General features: G+C 33.3%; 1 protein-coding gene across 2 annotated transcripts in view; it reads right to left on the bottom strand.

Annotated features, from left to right (window-relative positions):
* ssh (Protein phosphatase Slingshot) overlaps positions 1-20,017 on the bottom strand; it is a 170,805-nt gene that overhangs the window by 36,993 nt on the left and 113,795 nt on the right. The window contains exons 1-2 of one of the 2 annotated variants that reach the window (XM_088183692.1): positions 10,713-11,188; positions 792-960 (exon numbers count right to left, since the gene is read on the bottom strand). In XM_088183692.1, coding sequence (XP_088039818.1) covers positions 792-960; positions 10,713-10,780 — 237 coding nt within the window. In that variant the 5' untranslated portion in view covers positions 10,781-11,188. Of the gene's footprint in view, positions 1-791; positions 961-10,712; positions 11,189-20,017 lie in introns of those variants that run through there. The other variant, XM_088183691.1, reaches the window with a different exon arrangement.

Below are 20,017 nucleotides of genomic sequence, written 5' to 3'. Positions count from 1 at the left end.
ACAATGCAGAATATTCATACTTTGATCTATCGAGTATCCAGACAATTGAGGGTCCAAAGCACAACATGCAGCCGTTGATCGGTTGCATCACCAAGTATCGATTCTATTGAACCCGATCGGTGTCAATTGGCTTTGACATTGCGATATCGAAAAACGGACCGGACCGAGTTCAGGGCCCGAAAGTAATTAATTACTGTATTGTATAATAAAACGTATGGACGAGAGGCAAGAAAAGCTACGTTTTTATTACCATCATCGCTCGAAGAGTCACGCTTCGAACGTTTAATTTATAATACGTTACCAGTTTGTTATTATGGACCGCTATTTGGATTCGACCCAAAATTTACATAGTGCGTATCGGCCGACAACAGTTTGCGAACGGTGGTTATACTTGGTTCTACGAGAAAATTAGTTTTTTTTGGGTCGTACCCAAGTTTGCCGAGACACCGTTTGATTTGCTCCCCTCTTTGAATCGTTAAAAAAGGGAGAGACAAAGAGTATATTGCTTACTCTTCACCCTGCTGTGTCGGAGAAGAATGATCCGAATACCTTAGTCACAGTTGTTGAAGAAAACCAGATCGAGAGAAGACTGTTGAAAATGTTCTCGAAGAGTCTGACAAATTCAAATCCGCAACTTATGCGATAATAATTATTCTTGTGTACATAGTATTTGATACAGTAAATGGATTACAACTTGGTTGTGTTTTAAAATTAACCGTGTAATATAAACATTTTCTTTGGAAGTTCAATCAAAAGTGAGACCATAATTTTATATATCATAAGTAACTTACCATTTTCAGAGTCTCCTCGGGCCTCAAGAGGTAGAACATGGACTGGAGATGGAGCTGAATATCGCTGGAGCCGGAGGCGGAGCGCCGGGACCTTCCGGTTCCGGCACCTCCACCCCCGCTCGCCAGCACGACGGCTGCTCCCTTGCTTGCAAAATAGCATTCGCTTAAACTGCAAAAAACAAATAAAAAATATATTAGTTAAACAGTTGTAATAATGCTTATTTTGAAAATTAAGTACTTCAGCGATATGATATTTTATAGAACATTCTGCTGCATTTATAAGTCAATCCAACTTTTTTAAAACAATATTATGTTGATGGGTACAATTAAGTAAACGTAACAATGTCATATAGATTCATAACTTAAATAAGTATCTCAAGAATGGCTGCAAAAATTAATCAATGTGTGGAAACGAACGATTGGCGGTCATACCATACATAATACAATTGGAGAAGATAAATTGTCGCTTCGTCTACGCGCGCACCTGCAAAATCATTTATGATCAAGAGAAGTCTCGCGGAAACAGTATATATTTTTTTATACGATACTGATTTATTTTCTAAATTTTTTAAATTATTAAAAAAAATCAATGGTTCTTAATATTGTGTTGTAGGACAATATATTTTTTTCGAGTGTTATACTTGATTACAAACACTTATATTATATTTTGATTACATTGTAAACTGTATTTAAGTGAGAAAAATATTAATAAAAATAAATTAATTTAATTAAAAAAAAATATATTTTAAAATGTTAGAACCGCTGAATTATTTTTATTATAGTTTACCGTGTAGGAAAAATAAAATAAAAGTAATAATATAGTATAAAACTTTAAAATAAATGATGAGGAATAAAATTCGGGAACTAAAATCTCTCACCTTGCAAGGGAGCCGAAGCTGTGTGAATACAATGAAATTCGAAATGTAAAAGCAGGTGAGAGACTTAAGTCTAGAAACTGCGATAAAATATTAGATATTATATATGGGCGAGATTGTGCTGTAATATTGAAAGTCCACCAAATAAGATTTTGTTGCTTTGATTTATTTTACTACTTTTTATTATTAAATTTCGTTAATTTATTTTACACATTTATATATAATATATTATAATCGTTTTGTTTTTTTATAAAATTGATATAAATATTTTTTATATTAATACATGTTAATTTATTTCGTAGTCTCTAATTTATTGGTATTATTTTCTATAGATTTTTTTTACATTAATTCAAATAAAAAATAAATATTATATAATTATAATTTCTTCAGTTATATACATATGTATGTAAATATATAACTATCTGGAGTACCTCAAAACGGTGAAATATCGACCACCGTACATGTACGGCGATACTCCTGTAAAGGTTACGTCATCGCAAATAGGAAAAATCAGTTGGCTAATTTTAATCTTATGCCGAAATAAATCCCATCACACAGTGTGGAAGAGCGAGGGACCACTTTTGAGGTAAACCCCAAACCCGAGAGGGTTTGGGTTTTAACTCAAAAGTGACGTCTGGACGAACAAAGCATAGCAGAGCAAACCTTCTGCGTCTGAGGCAGCATATACACCCCCCATATACCTGGGGGGCGGGGGGGGGTGCTGTTACTAGGATGATACGCTAGCCAATGAAAGCACGTCTCCCTGAGCGCTCGGGAGAAATACTAATGCAACTACAATAACATACTTAGTACTACGGGGGGTGGGGAACCCGCTCACTCGGCCGTCAAAAGCTGGGTGCCCGCCCATAAAGGTTGGACGCTTAGGGCTTTAGTACTGGCAACGGCAGTGGTGCACTCAGTGCTTTCCACGTCGCAAATCACGCGTCTTCTCTGTATCTATAATCAGTACAAATCTTAAGGTCGGTGAAATCTCGATTTAAAGAATGATACCAGTTTAATTACATGTCAAAGAGAAGCTACCATTTATACAAATCAGTGCTATAATTCCCCAAATCCTGATTCAAGTCAGCACAGACATATTACTTCAGATTTAACAAAACTATTTATTATAACTTGATTGGTTTTGAAAGTATTGAACACATGTGTGATTGTAACAACGATCCTGACTAAGACATAATTATTCTTACATATCCACTTTTTCCTTCACTGCGACAATATAATCAATAATATACAATAAGGTCGGAATAGACTGGTACTCCAGAGAACACGGGTTCGGGTCCCTACAGCAGACTTAAATCTGTATTTATAAAAATACGCTATTATTAAAAACCAGTCCCAGCTGCAGTGTCATTCATTTTTTGTTAAATAAAAATGTATATAATAGTTATATAGATGACACCGATTAACCTGGTGGTTAATAATTGCTTTATCACTTACCCAGATGATACTGATTTACCTCGTAACGCTTTGGGCTTATGATAGTCAGATTACAATAGAAGAAAAAAATATTTGTGGGCATTTTTTTGTCGTAAAGCGACTTATTACAACACTAATACAACATTTTCAAAGATTGAAATTTTAAGCATTGCGTTAATTTGCATGACATAATTACACACGATAACGACGGCCGTTTTAGTAGCTGATGCGTAATAATGGTTTTGGGTTCAAAAGTAAACATCCGGGTTCTTGCTGGTTAAGCAAGCGCAAGGTCAGAATTTTTAAGATTGATGTTATGGCCATAAGTATCCCTTTTCTAATTGGAAGGTACACACTTGCAATAATTGTCATAGCTAGGTAAAAAGATGAATCGATATAAGTATTTGGGGAAAAATAATCTAGTAACGTGGCCTATGTAAACCTGAATTTTAAATTCTAATCTTAATCCTGCATCAAAGGCACGTTTAAAACCATTCATCATACACTCAGGTGGCCGTTGAAAGGTTCGCAGTTATCTCTACCTCTCTGATAATCCACTGAAAATATATAATCCCATCTGCTTTATCGACAAATCCGTAAAAAAAACTTATCGATTCCGTCTTTTTTTCGCTGCTTCCGAAGCTGAAAGCTTTTTTTCGATTACACTGACGCTTTGGCCACTCTAGAAGCCATTTTGCGGCGACAATAGAAAAGATATCATTTTTCACGGAATCGACTGCCGCGTCACCTTCTCCAATCCAATCCAATCGAGAATGAAAAATGGTCTTCGAAACGTTTGACCGGTTTAATCGTTCGCTTTTTTTATCGACACATGTACGTACAGTATGTAAGTACGCAACGCGAACTACGAAGCTAGACACGTTTTTTTATAAACACGATAAACAAACATCCAAACGACGCGCAAATTCGTGTCTATTTTAGTAGCTCTTTGTTCCTCTCCAATTTTAGCGCACGCGGAAGTAAACGTTGCGAAACGTGTCTCTCTCAAGTGAGAAAAAATCCTATACATATTAAATATATCCATGGAAAAACCTTGATGGATCGCGTTATGTACACACGTGTATTTAATTTGCCGTATGTGTATGTAATTATTTTTTTCGACGGTCATTGGTGCATTTTTCCAGGTAGAACGCACATGGCCTTACCTGGAATCAAGACCCTTTTTTGCATCATGTGTACATAACTATTTTAATTGCATTTTGATTGACATGCGGATATAGCGTAGATATACCATTCATTGTGTTCGCGTATCATATGTGCTGATGATAGACAAAAAATGCGTTATGATCGCGTGTTACGTATCATAAATGCGTTTCCTATTGTCGAATTACGTACTTGGCGAAAGTTGCATTCGTCGAGTGTAAAAAAGAACGTTTAATCTTCCTAGAATATCTTGCATTCTTTAGTTCTTCGTAAGGACAACGATCGGTATGCGTTTTTTGTATTATAAACGACGATTCTACAGAAACGTCATCAAACAGATGTTTGTTTTGTGTGCATTTTATCTGTCACTACAACTCATTGAATGTAATGAAGCGTTTAAAAGTAGCCCGCGACACGTACAATGTGTCATAATCGCACGTTTCACGTTGGTTAATATGCACATTATTTGACCTAATTTTAGTGACTGATTGACGCAGGTCATGAAATCAGATTGATTAACAATTAAATTAAATGTTGATGACATGAAATATCACGATGACTTGTTAATAATCTATTGTTTAACTAGAACAGAGTTAATTAATATGTTGATTATAAACAATGTTGAACTTATGTTCCGTAATAATAATCTCAATAATTGAATCGCTCATAAAAATCTCAAAAACAACGTTTACACTCAAAAGTAGCCTGAATATGTATTATATTATAAATAAATTCAATCTTAAGAAATTAAACTTTATTTTTGTGTGCCTTAATAGAAACAACAAAACGATCCCGTGACAAAACGTTCGATTAACTTTTCTTGCGACACGTCTGCATTTAATGTAGCGTAAAACTTTAAAACGATTTTTTTAAATATAATACGTGATTTTTTCAGACTTTTAAAGAATAGTATTGTAAATTGGTCATTAGATTTACATTAAATTAAAAAACCATAAAATGATATTGATTGTTTTTCAAATATTCATTATTTTAAACTATTTAAATATATCGAATAGTAAACGTAAAGTTATGAAGAATCAAAAAATTTAGTTTGAATAATGAAAACTGGTTCATTTAAATTGAAATACATTATTTTATGTTATAAAAAAGTATCAATAGTTTTAAACTAAATTTTAACTATCGCTGTTATTAATTTATCTTACCATTATAAATTATTTTAAACAAACTTAAAATAAAATATTATTTTAATTTGTTGAAGTCCACTATCGGAAATATGAGTAATTTCTGAAATTTCGGCCATTACAAAGAGTTTTTGCCTTCATTATGTAATGTCAGCATTTCGTTATTATAGCCATCGCTGTTATTTATAACATAAATAGAAGAAGATAAATTTTATAAAGCAAAGCTTCATAATTATGATAAGCCTAGTTGTGGACATAATGCAGTGATACATCGATAGTATATTTATCATATTTTCCAATTATTTTAAAATTTAAGAGAAACAGATTCATATCTAACCTAATTTTTTACACATTCAAGAAACATAACATTTATCTTACTCCAGAAGTAAATTTCGATAGTAATAAAAGCACGCAAACATGTCAGAACACGTTTATGACAAGAATATGCGATTTTTGACAACAAAAATTCCGAAATAAATATGTCCGCCGAACACCAGGAAAATCTGTCCGAGCTTCGCCACACACGCAAACTGTCTGAACTCGGACATCAGTGGATAAAACGATTTTCTGATGTCTCTCAAAAAAATAATAACTTGTTATAAATTAATAAAACCTTATCACCAAATCATATTTTAGACCGATAGACTTTGGCGCAAATTAATAAAGGCGAGCGGAAATGGGCCGGGTCACAAAATCACTTAAGGGACAAATTTTAACAAAAATACTGTTAACCATCGAGTGCTCGGATCGGTCTGTCCGTGTTCGATCCGTTCATTTTAAGCACAGACAGCGAACAGACAAATCTGTGTCTTTTCTCACCACACACGATCGGATTTGTCCGCCAGGTACCCACCACGTGTGCCCGCGCGTGTATGACCAGCTATTTGAAAAAGCATACGAAGCATAGTCTACTGTATATTTTCACTTATTTTCGATAAAAATATCAATATGTAATAAGAAAAGTTAGGGAATCTAAATATTTTTTCCCATGCAACGATACAACCAACTCACACATATAGACAAAAATAGATAATAATATACATATGTTTTAAATGAATGTGATGTTAAGTGTATTTTAAATTGTAATTAGCTTTAAGCTAATGACGATACTTTTTAACATTGTTTTCTTGTGTTTAGTTTGAGCTTGACAGACGTAAGCCTAATGCGTTATAACGGGGTAAATCTGTACCAACAGGGTAGGTCAGTCAGACATAATTAATACATATGAAACCACCAGAATAAAAATCTGGGAATCGATGACTGAATCTATTATTTACATAGTTAATTAAAAACTATTATGTGCATTTTAAATTATAATCAATAGATGACACGATTTTCAGCTGGGGACAATTTTTAATAATGGCGCATTTTTATAAATAAAAATTTTAAGCTGCTGCCGTGGCTCGAACTAGCGACCTCCGAGTTACCAGATAAGACCTTACATGTAATTAAAACTACTATGTTACATAAAATTAATAATAAAAGTTACATTTTTAATGAGGGTGGTTTTGTGATAATTCGGAGGTTACGACATGTGATCTTCTGAAATATTATATCTATTGCAAATAACATTCTCGGTCGGGTATAAGCTGAACGAGAAACCATTGTTGATCTCCAGCATCACTAATCAATTTAAGGAGACAGATATGAGATTTCAAGGATGGAGGAACAGTGGGAGAGGTAGCGGTCGGTCGCGCTCCGCGTACCAATCACTGAAGAAACAAAAACAAAATTACTAAGTATTATTGAATCAACTCCAATTACTAGAAATGCTATTGTTAAACAAAGAAAAATAACATAGCAACATAGTACATACATTTATATTTAAATCTACTTGAAAAACAATATGCAAGGCTTGCAACTTTAAATTAATAATGCGCACTAATTTATGAGCTGAATTATAATTTTGATATCTAGCATATAAAATAGACAGCAAATCAATATCAAGCGCGTGTAATGCTAAAGAACGAAGCTCGACCGTTAAGTGTTAACTCGAGAATCGGGCATACAAAATTCATTGCTGTTGTATTTTTGTATTTTGTTTATTTTTTATTCAATGTCACGCGCCTCGCTCTCGCGGCGAGAACGAACCGAACTAAATTTTCTAAATACATAAAAAAAAATGCTCGGCAAGCTTGCAAGTCAGCCATTAACCCAGTCGGGAAAACTCGTGTTATAAAATCACACATTTTTGCTTGGCAAACGTCTTGACGGTCGCGGGCGCGAGAACGTATGGGTCAATATAATGTGTATGTATATAAACACACACGAACTCGCGTCAAGAGGTCTAAAAACGCTCGCACTGTTTATAGTGGGGTATTTTTAACCCGCCGCGCTAATCGGACGCACAACGCGCCAAAAATGGCGTTGCGAATTGTTTTTGTAGTTTCAGGGCTACCTACGTCATGGGGAGCAAAATGATTTACTCACGATGCAAAAAAAGAGATAAGTCTTTAGAGGGGTCGATTGAACCTTTTTTCCGATAAGGGTTAAGAACCATACGGATATTATTTATTCGCTTAGATATCAACAAAACTGTCTTTCATTAAATTAAGTGCATCATCAGTTCAAAATAGATCAAATAGCTGATGTTCCTCTTTTATCTGCGCATCTATTCATATTTTTAAATAACTACACAGTATTGACATTAACACTCCCGGAAATTTTTATTTAATTTACAGTATATATATTTAGGTATTTGACGCAATTCTTAATGAAATATTTTTATGGGTTTGAAGTTTTATTGGATACTTTAACAAATTTACGAGTGTTAATTTATATCCTCAAACAGAGGAAATATACGAAGTTGCAAAGTATTTTTATAGATGTATGTATTAGTAATTTATTATTAGTATTAAATTTACTTTTACTGCAAAGAATATAATAGTTCAAATTCATTAAACTAGTTTAGCTATACGAGTTTTCCAAGAAAGTTAAGAATCTATTACAGATTTCAAACCAATTAATCACGTGTTTATTGGATGAAAAGTTTTAAGTAAGTTGAATAATTATTCGTACACTCGTAGCTTTTCCTAATTTCAACGATAAATATCGGAATGGTTAATTTAATTATCTAGGCCGTTCTAATATGGTATCAAAAAACTAATTAAGAGCTAAATGTACTCAATAAAGCGGTGGTCGGAAAACCAATGTAAATTACCCCAAAATGGGTAAAATGGAAAAAAATATGTATAAATATCTGTACTATTTTTTAGTAATTGAGACGCAGATATTTTTGACATCTTTTATTTTGACGACACGTTAGATTTTTTGAAGTTGATGCCGGAGGAGCCTGAAGGTTTTGCTGAGATACTTCTTAAACTTTGTTTCAGCAAGTCGTCTTTTTATATGTCAAGTGTCTCAAAAGCTTTTAAAACTTGCACGGAAGCGAAAAAAATCACTGCCTTTGCTTACAACTTATATATGTAGACAAAGATTTACTACTCTAATGAACATAAAAATAAAAAACCGAAGACACTATTCAAATTGCTTTGACTTAAAAAAGTTATTATGTCAGAAATAAACTATACGCAAGAAAAAATATTATTTGATTAATCAATCATGTTGATCTTCTCCTTGAGCTTGAATCTAAGCCAACATGTTTTAGGGCAATAACTAAAAACAGTTTTCCGACCCCTATCATATAGACCTAAATATGTTTAAACAAAAATCTATATTATCGTCTAGCATTTACTTTCAGGCAGAAACTTGTTTTACCTCAAATGAACCTGATTCTGCAAGTAGTCGTTGACTTAATCATTATTTATAATAGGTTATTATTCTGCATATTTGGAATATTTTTATTATTCCCAGTTTTTAAAAAACACATTAAAAATAATACATAAAAAATATTTTTGTCAAAATACCTAAATTTTCTATAATTTCGGCGGTTAATAAATGATATTTAGCACACGTTGTTAAATAAACAAGGACACGAACGAACTATTCTCAAACAGGCCATTAAAAGTTTGGTCGCAAAATGCATTTTTTCATAAGTCCTCTAACTCATAAAAAACAGAAAAAAACTGCGAGATGTGTTGATTGTTTGACAACAAGAAAAAAATGTTTGATAATAAAACCCGAAGTGTTATTATTCAAATAGTGTTACTGGGTCAGGTGATCCAAAACTATTGCACAGTACTGTATGTAAACATCAGAAGATAATGAATTTTATACTAGCAGATCTATATGTAATATATTATAAAAACATACTGTCTGAATATAAAAAACAACATTATTCTCACATAATCAATTTTAAAATATACAATATTTTTGCTTATTGACACTTTCAGTAAAAGCTTTATTATAAATTAAAAGATATAGTACAAGGGTTCTTTCACTTTTAAATTTCGTACCATATAAATAAGGATCAAACCACCATAAAAGCATTTCGCGAATCGCGACTAGGATATTACTATTAAAGAGCACGTCTTAGCGACTGGCTGTTCATTATTACAAATTTCATACATATCGGTCATAATAAGGATGAAATAGGTACGACCAATTTAATTCGAGATTGAACACATTTAATACATAATATTTTGTGTACTTCTAAAGATAACTTTATGTACTATTAGTGATACATGTATCATAGTTTGAGAATTCCTGACATATTATACAAAATAAATTATTTATTTATTATACTGCGTTATTTATTTATAACACTTTTCAATTATTACATTAGGCTAATTTATTTTACATATTTATTATATATTATACGGCTTTTGTAGATTAACAGAGGCTTTAATTTCTATAAAAATCATTTAAATTAAATAAAAATATTATATAATTATTTTTTTATTATTTCTTGAGTTATATATGCAAATATATAACTATCTGTGGTACCTCAAAACATTGAAAGATTGACCACCGTACATGTACGGCGATACTTAAAGGGTTAAGTTAATTTATACAAAAACGCATAAATTTGTGTAACGCGGACAAAACATAATGATTTTAAACTTTGCTAAATTTATTTATTATTTTGTTATAACGATAATTAATTTTATATACACAATAATTAATATATTTATTAATTAAATACGATGTAATATTTTCCGCGTATAATAAAAATATAGAAAGCTAGTTATGTACTAAATAAGAAACCATAACATAATAAAAAATGCATTTGACGTACTAAAATTGAATCAATGGTTCATTAGAGGCTAAATCTGGAAATACGTTTCTAGACCGATCGCCCTAGCAAATAATAATTGACTCATTCGGGAGCATCGTTCTAAAAAAGAGTCAATGATTTATGTGCGGAATACGCGGTCCATAAAAAGATTGGCAAATTATCTCACCTGTCACGCGCCACCATCGGGAATCGTCCCACGACTGTTACCCTGGAGGGTGGCAGAGACGCAGGCATGCGGCCTTATCCCTCTAGTTTCCCCACCTCTTCCGCCACAATCTTCCACAAAACTTTATCTTTCCACTTCACCAGCTGCCATAACACACAACGGCGCACACAAACTTCTTCTCCACCGCTCATCCGTTATTATTGCATATCGGAGACGATGATAGTAGCAATAGCACTGCGCCGACGACGGCGTACAAACAACGCGCCTTCATGGTTGCGAGCAAAACAAAACAACCGAATTTTGTGACAATAACCGGACGAGTGTAATTTATTCGCGCACTAGTTTTATGGCGAATTATTTATCGATCATATCGTAGTTATTATTGTCGATGTTGTAGACCCGTTTTGCGAAATCTGACGGGCTGCAGGCGCGGAATGGCTGCGCGACGCTCCCGCCGCGGACTCCGAACGCCGACTGACGTAGCAGCGCACATGGCGACCGCGGAAAGCGTAGGAGGGGGGGGGGGGTTGGGCATCGGTGGAAGGGAGAGAAAAGCGGACGGGGATGGGGTGGGGGTCGAGGCGCCCTCGAATTTGCGCGCGTGAAAAACTAACTGCCTTGACACGGAGAGATGCATCTCTCCGAAGAGGCAGCTATTGATATATTTTATAATAGAAACGATATTAGATTTTTCAGAATGTACCGACATTGACCATAGTCTAAAATAAATGAACGTAAAGAAAAAATATGGGGACTATTATAATTTACAAATACAATGTTTGCTGAACAAATCGGCAACCATAATTATTTGTTATCCACGTACTTATTTAAAATTGGCAAATTATTCTATATAAGGATGATTTCTTAGACGCAAGAAATAAATATATTGTTTGTCAACATCGAAGGAATTCCGCCCTATGATGATAGTTGTTAGCTTTAACGTAAGAAAATGTTTATTAATAATAAAATGGTACTAAAAGTCATGATTATTGAGTTGAAAGTCATTGATTCGAAGATTTCTACGAAGGAATTGCCAGAAAAACGATTGTTCGGAAATATAATTCCAATTTTCTAAATACAATACAGATATTTACGTATGCGTAATAACGTAATAAAAACAATTTATTCTACTTACATGTTTCAAAATGGCAATTAAACAAAAACTTGACCTAAATTTGCTTTAAAACATATCACAATTAGGTTCATATTAGATTAGATTAGATCCAACAACATAACTTTCCACTCTAAAATATTATATTTAACCTTCATTTTCATTAAAAAATCATCATCATTTATCGTCACGAGTACAATTATTGACACCGTGAAACCTATATATATTTCATTTTCACAACAACATCACGATTACGCTAACGTCTACACAAGTGTCTCGAATAAAACCTGATCAAACACGGGGTGCTATTGATGGATCGACACGACACCAAAGCAAACGTTCAAGGTTCCAATATACAATCTAACCAAGCGTATCTCGTTTACTTGCTAACGTTATAGATTGGGGTCGCTCTTCTGCGAAACGACGGGAACGCTATCCTTCACCTTTAAAATTTGCACAATCGCACAGAGCTAAAAACGAAGCAGCAACCGCTGAAACGACGCTATGAAAAGGGCACATTAGCTATTCCGATCGCAAATGCACACAGAAAGCGAAAGTTCACGATGAGCATTAAAGGTTGAGGTTAAAAAATAACCATCACGACCGTAACTAACGACTGAAAAAAAACGCGTTTTCTAAAAATAAATAACACAATGAGAGCTTATTGAGTCTCATCAAGAGTTATACAAAATTATTAATGTAATACGTAATATGTTTTCCTCGTTTGCTGTCGGCACAGTGACTCGAATGCATATGAATTCTAATGAAACAGGATATTTGCCACATATGTACATATGTAAAATTGCATTTGAATTTCCGGGATATTATCAATTTTGATTTCGATAAGGTTTCAATCTATTTTTTATAAGAAAATAGAAGATTTTTTATTTACTTAAATAAAATAGTTATGCAAAAGTAATTTAATCAACACCGCCATACAAATAATATAATTAAGATTGATAATGGCATGAAATTTTGTGGTACATGTATTACGAAAACATTTATGTCTACGTGATTATCGAGCTGCGTTTATTTATTTCGCCTCTGTTTTATCTGTTCATTGTTTACGCTATCTCATTTTCTCTCGAGAAGCTTATCTTGACTTCGTGTCACGATTGCTAGTAGTAATTTTCATTCATGATATTACGTTACTCGTCGAGCAGATCGCATTTCGACGAATGGTCGATAGCAAATTGTTGTTTTCACTCGGCGAACAAAAGTGCACGCGAACGAAACTCTCCGGTCCTTGGTCCAATTTCCTTCGCGATTTTCGCAAGGTCTTTGAAAAGGAATGCAAATCTCAAAAGCGAATCAGTTTCGAAATATTCTGCTCGGAACACTTAATTGGACCGTTATTATTTTTTGGTCATTTGCCAGCAACGATCTCAAGGCGCTTTTGTTGGTTAAGAGTTTTTTATAATCGACACTTAAACGCATGTTTCACTTTCTCGTGATTTGGTTGAACTTATTACATTAATAATAATGTGTCTTGGAAGCAATAGATGTAAATTACATTATCATTATGGCCTTATAAAATACACATACAAATATGAATATGTGCACCATATAAATGATACCAGCTCATCATAGCCAAAAACATTGAATAAGAGACGTGGAATTAATTAAACACCATATTAGTAAAAAAAATTTGGACGCACTTCTAGTATGTTGCTTTGAGAGCTCATCACATATAAAATTAAAACCGCATTGACCGCAAACTCGACGTGTACTTTTATATCGCATAATCGATCGATTCTAGTCCATAAAATCGTTCCATGCAAAAATAACTAACATACACCCATTGATTACGCTCGTAAAGAATGTAACCATCGTCGCCAATGAATAAATTTACTTCACATATGCACAACGCACGGGACATAGAAATTATGCAAATGTCTACGACGATAGGTAGTCGGGAGAAGACGATGTTATTATCGAAACGATCTGGTTTTTCCAGTTTTTCCGGCGTGTTCACTTTCAGGCGTTAACAACATATAAGACCAGCAGCATCCGTTAGTTTAGTCTTGGTGATTTGACACGAGTCTCAAAAACTCATTATCATCTCATATGCAAAAGCCAATGCTAATATTATATTATTTTTAGAATCTAAGCATTAGATGCATTGCTGTACTTATCCATCAGTATAATAAAGTTGTAATTAAGATTTGAATCTCTGTGTTCAATTAGTAAGCGCTTTCCAGGTTTTAGTAAAATGTCCTTCTTTAGAGCTAGAAATGTTTATTTGACTTACATTGATTCGATCAAATTTTAGTATACCTCGAGTGATTTTAAAACCACAGACAAATTCAAACGATTTATTATGAGCCTTGGGAAATTTAATTAAAGAAAAACAAGAACCATTTTGAAACTTTAAACTCAAATTTGCTTTAAATAGGATATCGAGATTGTGAAAATTTAGGACATTTTACTCACAAAAAGGTATTATGGTTTCTCGATGTTCTTCATTTCTCGTGAAATGAAAATTCACATTTTCTCGATTTGTATGATCATATAATAAAAAATATGTGTATGATTATATTATATTTTTCTATGTACATTATCACACATTATTAATAAAATAACTTTTTAAGAAGCACATTTTTTAATAAAAATTTAAAACATTAAATTAAAAAAAAAATGTTTTTTTGCGCTAAATTAGCGGTAGCAAGCCTGTTGAGAAACTGTATGGTTTATGTAAGGTGAGCGTTCTCGAGGGCTGATGTCCTGGCTAACAAGGTTAAGAATAAGGGACGCAATCGCGGCAGTGGCGTAGCTATGGGGGGACGGAGGGGGCGGGCCGCCCCGGGCGGCACTTGCTTGGGGGCGGCATATTCGCGATGCGATCGTCTAGTGTGGTTCTTAACCGTGAATGCACTAAAACATATATAAATCCACGAATAACAAGAGCTTAATAATAACCAATTTATTATTTTAAGAAATGCTGATCTTATGACCTGGCAAAAAATGTATGGGGGGGGGGCGGCAATTTTAAGGATCGACCCGGGCGGCACATACCCTAGCTACGCCACTGAATCGCGGTCATTCTACATCCCACAACTGATTTTCGACACTACTATTCAGCAATTTAAAAAAGTGCTTTATTGTATACACAATGAATTAAATTCGAATCCTCATAGAAAAAAGGCAATAGGATACAATTATAGATATCTGAGAGTTTTTTCTGTAATTTCACATTAACTTTAGTGGGATTTCAGAGAACGGAGACATATTCGAGGATGCTATGAACGATCGTATTGTGCAGAACGCTCACCAATAAATTACTAAAATGACACGCGCTCCGCGCAACGAAGCTGACAATCTTCAACGCCTTATCGCAAACTTTGCCATCTGCTCGCATTTACCCAAATATTTCTGATTAAAACACTTCGTTTTAATTATCAACTGGTATTTTATTTGAAGCACAATGAAAGGTCATAAGTCGCAAAAATGTTTAACTTATTTTTCTTTCAAAAACGCAGAGGCCAGTATTAATTTTCATGCAACTTTAATTTCTGATTTAAATTTAAGCAATAAAACGCATTAAAATTACTTATTTAATATATAATTTAAACGTTTTCGCGTTCTACGTCTTTATATATAAGTTTTACATAGATGTTTTAAAGTCAAAGGGCAAAATAAGATTCTTATTTTTTTTAAATCTCGCTGCTGTACATATGTAAGCAAGTAAAAAGAGCAGGTGTTGTCGCTCCTCATTCACAATATGAACAGATGCTGGAGCATTCTCCAGTTGCACAAGAGCGGGCTTGAAAAGGAGCGGACTGGAATACAAAGGATCCTACAAAATATGAAGCAGGCGCAGAGCGGACTCAAAAGTCACGTCTAAACGGGAAAAACTATAAATTCGCAACGTGTCGAGGGAATCAAAGCGAGAGTCGATACATGAACGTGCAGATGTAAAAACAATCACAAAAATTCTGGCTGTTGGCTTTCGACATAATACAGGTGTATCGTCATAATGACATTTGAGCTGTGCACCAAATCTTTGTTATAATTTTGTGACTCAAAATTTAAACAATGATCGTGTTAACAAAGAAGCTTTAATGCTTTAGTCATTGACACGTGTATACGTAATTGCATACATATATATTGGAGCAAAATGTTGATTGAAAAATAAAAAACATTAAAAATATGACTAGAACTAGATATGAATCCAAATTACACATTATAAAGACGTGAAAAGGTGTGCCACGTTACGAATAGCTTTATCATTGTGTTGAGGTGATAAGAGAGTCGAAGCATAAAGTCTGATCCGATGTCAAAGATCACTAAATTGCGTACTAATAATAAACAATACGAATGCAAATGTAAATAAAATAACATTAAATTATTTAACAGTAATATTAAAACATTTAAAATCAATATAAGACATATCCATTTTATAGCTTTGATTTTTATACAGAATAAAAATATTAAAAAATTTTAAATTCAACACACTACATAGGCAGTGAGAGAGGTTTAAGATGTAGGTCAAGTACAATTAGTGGGAGTAAACCATATCATTAACCTATGCGTTTGAATATAACTGTACTACACTGCAATCAGATATGTTTGATTTAAGGTATTTAAAAAATAAATGTTTTTTTTTTTAATTGCGTAAAACGAAATATAAGTGTATAAAAAAAGCTGGCATAGTACACATGAGTACAGAACAAGATTCATAGCATTTCATTAAATGATGCATTTTTCTAGCCAAATTCAAGGAGAGGACGTCCCTGTTTAGAATTCACAACAAAAGCAAGAAAATCGTGCCGTTGCAGTGGCAACATTCATATTAAGATTTTTTATAACAATATTACGACTTACTTAACGTGAATTTTTGACTTCTGAGAAGTGATAATTGTTTTTGCGCCCTCCTATTGACCAAAATTCGGTTTGAATATACTTTATTCAGACCTTTATATATCAGAAGTCCATAGTAGTAATCGGTAAGGATAGCTATCATATTTTTTTTAATAATGTAACATCAAAGTGCAGACAAACTATGTTTCAAATATGTGTGATGCGACATCTGTCTGTACTTCTGCTTCCGCTTATTTTCCCCTGAGAGAAATATTTTATACTTGACCTAATAAAAGTTCTAAAACTATAATTAGTATTTGAAATGTCATTCTTTTGACTTTTTCTTAAATTACAAAGAAAATGGATTCAAATTAATGAAAATTGCAGCTCGTGAATTATCAACAGCCCTTGAAATACCTGAAGTTGATTGCAGACGGGAAAAAGTAAAGTAACAATTCGATTGTGTTGAACCTACACATATTGAAAAAATATCAAAGTTGAATTCTTCAATTGTGTAGTAGACAAGACAATCAATGCAATTGAAGTTGGATTTGATAACCTGAAATATAATGGATCCATTTTTTAATTGTAAGTCTGACTAGGTAAGGGTTTCAGTTGCTAATATGTCTAACTACTGAAAAAGAGCTAACCACCCAAGTCGAAATGTTTATGAAAGTGATAATCTAAATAAAATAAAAAATAGCCAAACATATTTAACTTTTGAAGAGTCAATGGTGTGACTTGTGGTTGCTACATTGTCGTGCAATTTGACATTTTAGATTGACCAAAAAAATATAGTTTTCATGAAGTGCATTAGAACTTCAATTCCGTCCAATCAATGTGCAGAGCGCTTTCTGTTGTCATACATGATCAACTTTATGTCGCACGTTACACTAGAAATTACTGAAAAAATTGCAGAACAAAGTTCGTAACGATTTTCTTGATTTTATTTAATTCATATGGCACCCATTTTAAAGCATTTTTGAGTGGTACTGAAACGCGTAACTTTTGTGCAAGCTCTGGAATTGGTTCTGGAATGGTTCTGATTCTACTAATGAAAATCAAATGAAAAAGGACGAACACACCCTTCTTCATCTTAAAGCCTCTTTTCAAAATCATTGTTGAACAGTGCGTTCTTTAACAGTACACATACCATAAGCATTATAAAGTTTACAAGAGGTTTTTGTTTAATTTAATAGCCCAATTTAAAGCCAAATGTATACAATACAAACCAAAAAGTCACTTTTAAATGACATTGACATGAACACCATGAAATGGCAGTTTCTCTTGCCATGTTTATTATATTTAAAAAATAAATAAACAACATTTCTTTAAGACTAGTCACGTGCTTCATACCATCAGATTTTCACATCCGAATCAAAATATTTATCATCAACATTTTAGACGTTGCGGTCGCAGTCTGTCCACTTTCTAATACAGCCGTTTTGTCCGGAGCTTATTATAAGCATTCTCGTTAATGGAATTATACGACCGTGTAACGTTCGATATAATTGACGTTAACAACAGTCACGGTCAAGCGCCACAATTGAACAATCACCGGTCGGACCGAAGCTCGACAAACTACGTGCACATTAAACTTTGACAATCTCGGTCAGATTTCGCTTCCTGCATTTTTTAATTGCGAACCCGAGGCCTGGTCAGGTGTAAAAAAAGAGCATCCAGTCAGGACAGGCCGGTCAGTGTTGTTGTCGATGATGATGATGAGGGTTTTCCGCGTGGCCGAGCGTGCCGGACTGTTACCAGTTCCGTTACGGTTCCCGCCTATAAAACGCTCAAAAGTAGAAAACTACGTTTTCCCAAAGTTTTAACGTCCTTATCGCGCGCATAGCGATACTGGTATAACCGGTAAAATTGACGACAGGAAGGAAACACGCCGCGTATGCTAATTTATTCGCGTTTAGTTTCGAAGAGTAACGGTGCCGCCAGATAAATAAAAATTAACGATTGCATAATATGCAGCAATTACGTGCATAGTTTGGCGATAAGATGAAAACGATACGTCGGTCGTATGTCATCATGTGTATGGAAGTAACGTCAGATTGTGTTTTGTTACCGTGTGACGTTGAATAATCGATGCAACATGAGAGTTGATTGAACTTTGAAATAAAACGCACAATACAATCATTATCTATGAAGAAATGTACTAACTGAATTCCGTTATGATAAAAAACATAGTTTTATAAAAAGGTTGGAGTGGAACTAATATTAAACTAATTTGAATCAAATCGATTTTTTCTGATTAATTTATGCATTTTGTACACGCGCATAAAAACATATTGCGTCAAAGACAACACATGCACTAAATAAGAAAAATACTTTTACACACATTTATAAAAATTGTTAGTTCATAGAAGTGTGCTTGTGTATAATAAAAAAATGCAATATTAATAAAGTTCATAATTGTAACGCATTGGGCTATGGACTAGCACTTTACACTTGCATTTATAAATAATCGGTGTGACTATTTTTTCACTAAGATGAAAGTTTCAATTTACGTGAAAAACAATTGATAAGATTATTTTAAATAATAATATACTATGATTTATATTAATTATAATATAATAGCACCTTTTAGGAAACAATTGTGACATACTGTGTGATATTAATTTTATTATTTTTATTTTTCTTAAGTTACAGTTAAGGGCTGGAATGTGTCCCTATTATTTTTTTTTTTTTTTTTTGTAACATACACAAGATTTACTTTTTTTGGAAATTTTTAAAACCGTGCCCATTGAAATGGTTATGTACATTGAAATTTTACATTGATAGTAATGGCTTGAATTGAACTTTATGTTATTATTTTAGACCTGAAAGACCAGGGTACAAATTCCATATGGAGTGTTTTATTTATTTCTATCGTGTCTGGAAGGCTGGAACTAATTATATTTACGATCGATCATTACAGATTAGCATTGCTTTGATTTTCCTAATCTCGCGAATGATAATCGTAATGTATAATTAAAATCGAGCTAGGTCGTACATATTAAATATTGAAAATTTAATATAAAATAATAAAAAAATATATCGGCTTGAATTTCTTAAAAAAAACCATAGCCCAAAATTTCATAAAAGCGATCATTATAAGCCCCACACGAGTTTGATTTTGACTTATTATATTATAACTAATTTTTTAAACAATCTAAACCATTTGGTGGAACGGTTTAGGGATAAAACGAATTAGTCATCTAATTTCAGTTATCTTAACGGCACTCCAATTATCAGCGCACCAATTAATTCCAAATTTCAATTATGCAATTATTTTTACGTTATAGTAAAATTGAAACGCCATTAGCGCGTCCTACTTTAACTGCGACGTCGCTGTATATTGTGAAGTAATTACAGATTACTATATAGAGTACATAATTGATATTGC

This window comes from Plectrocnemia conspersa, unplaced genomic scaffold (assembly GCF_051122295.1).
Source record: "Plectrocnemia conspersa isolate PC_06_02 unplaced genomic scaffold, ASM5112229v1 ptg000003l, whole genome shotgun sequence".
NCBI classification, from domain to species: domain Eukaryota; kingdom Metazoa; phylum Arthropoda; class Insecta; order Trichoptera; family Polycentropodidae; genus Plectrocnemia; species Plectrocnemia conspersa.
This window is presented reverse-complemented; position numbering and strand designations above follow the sequence as displayed.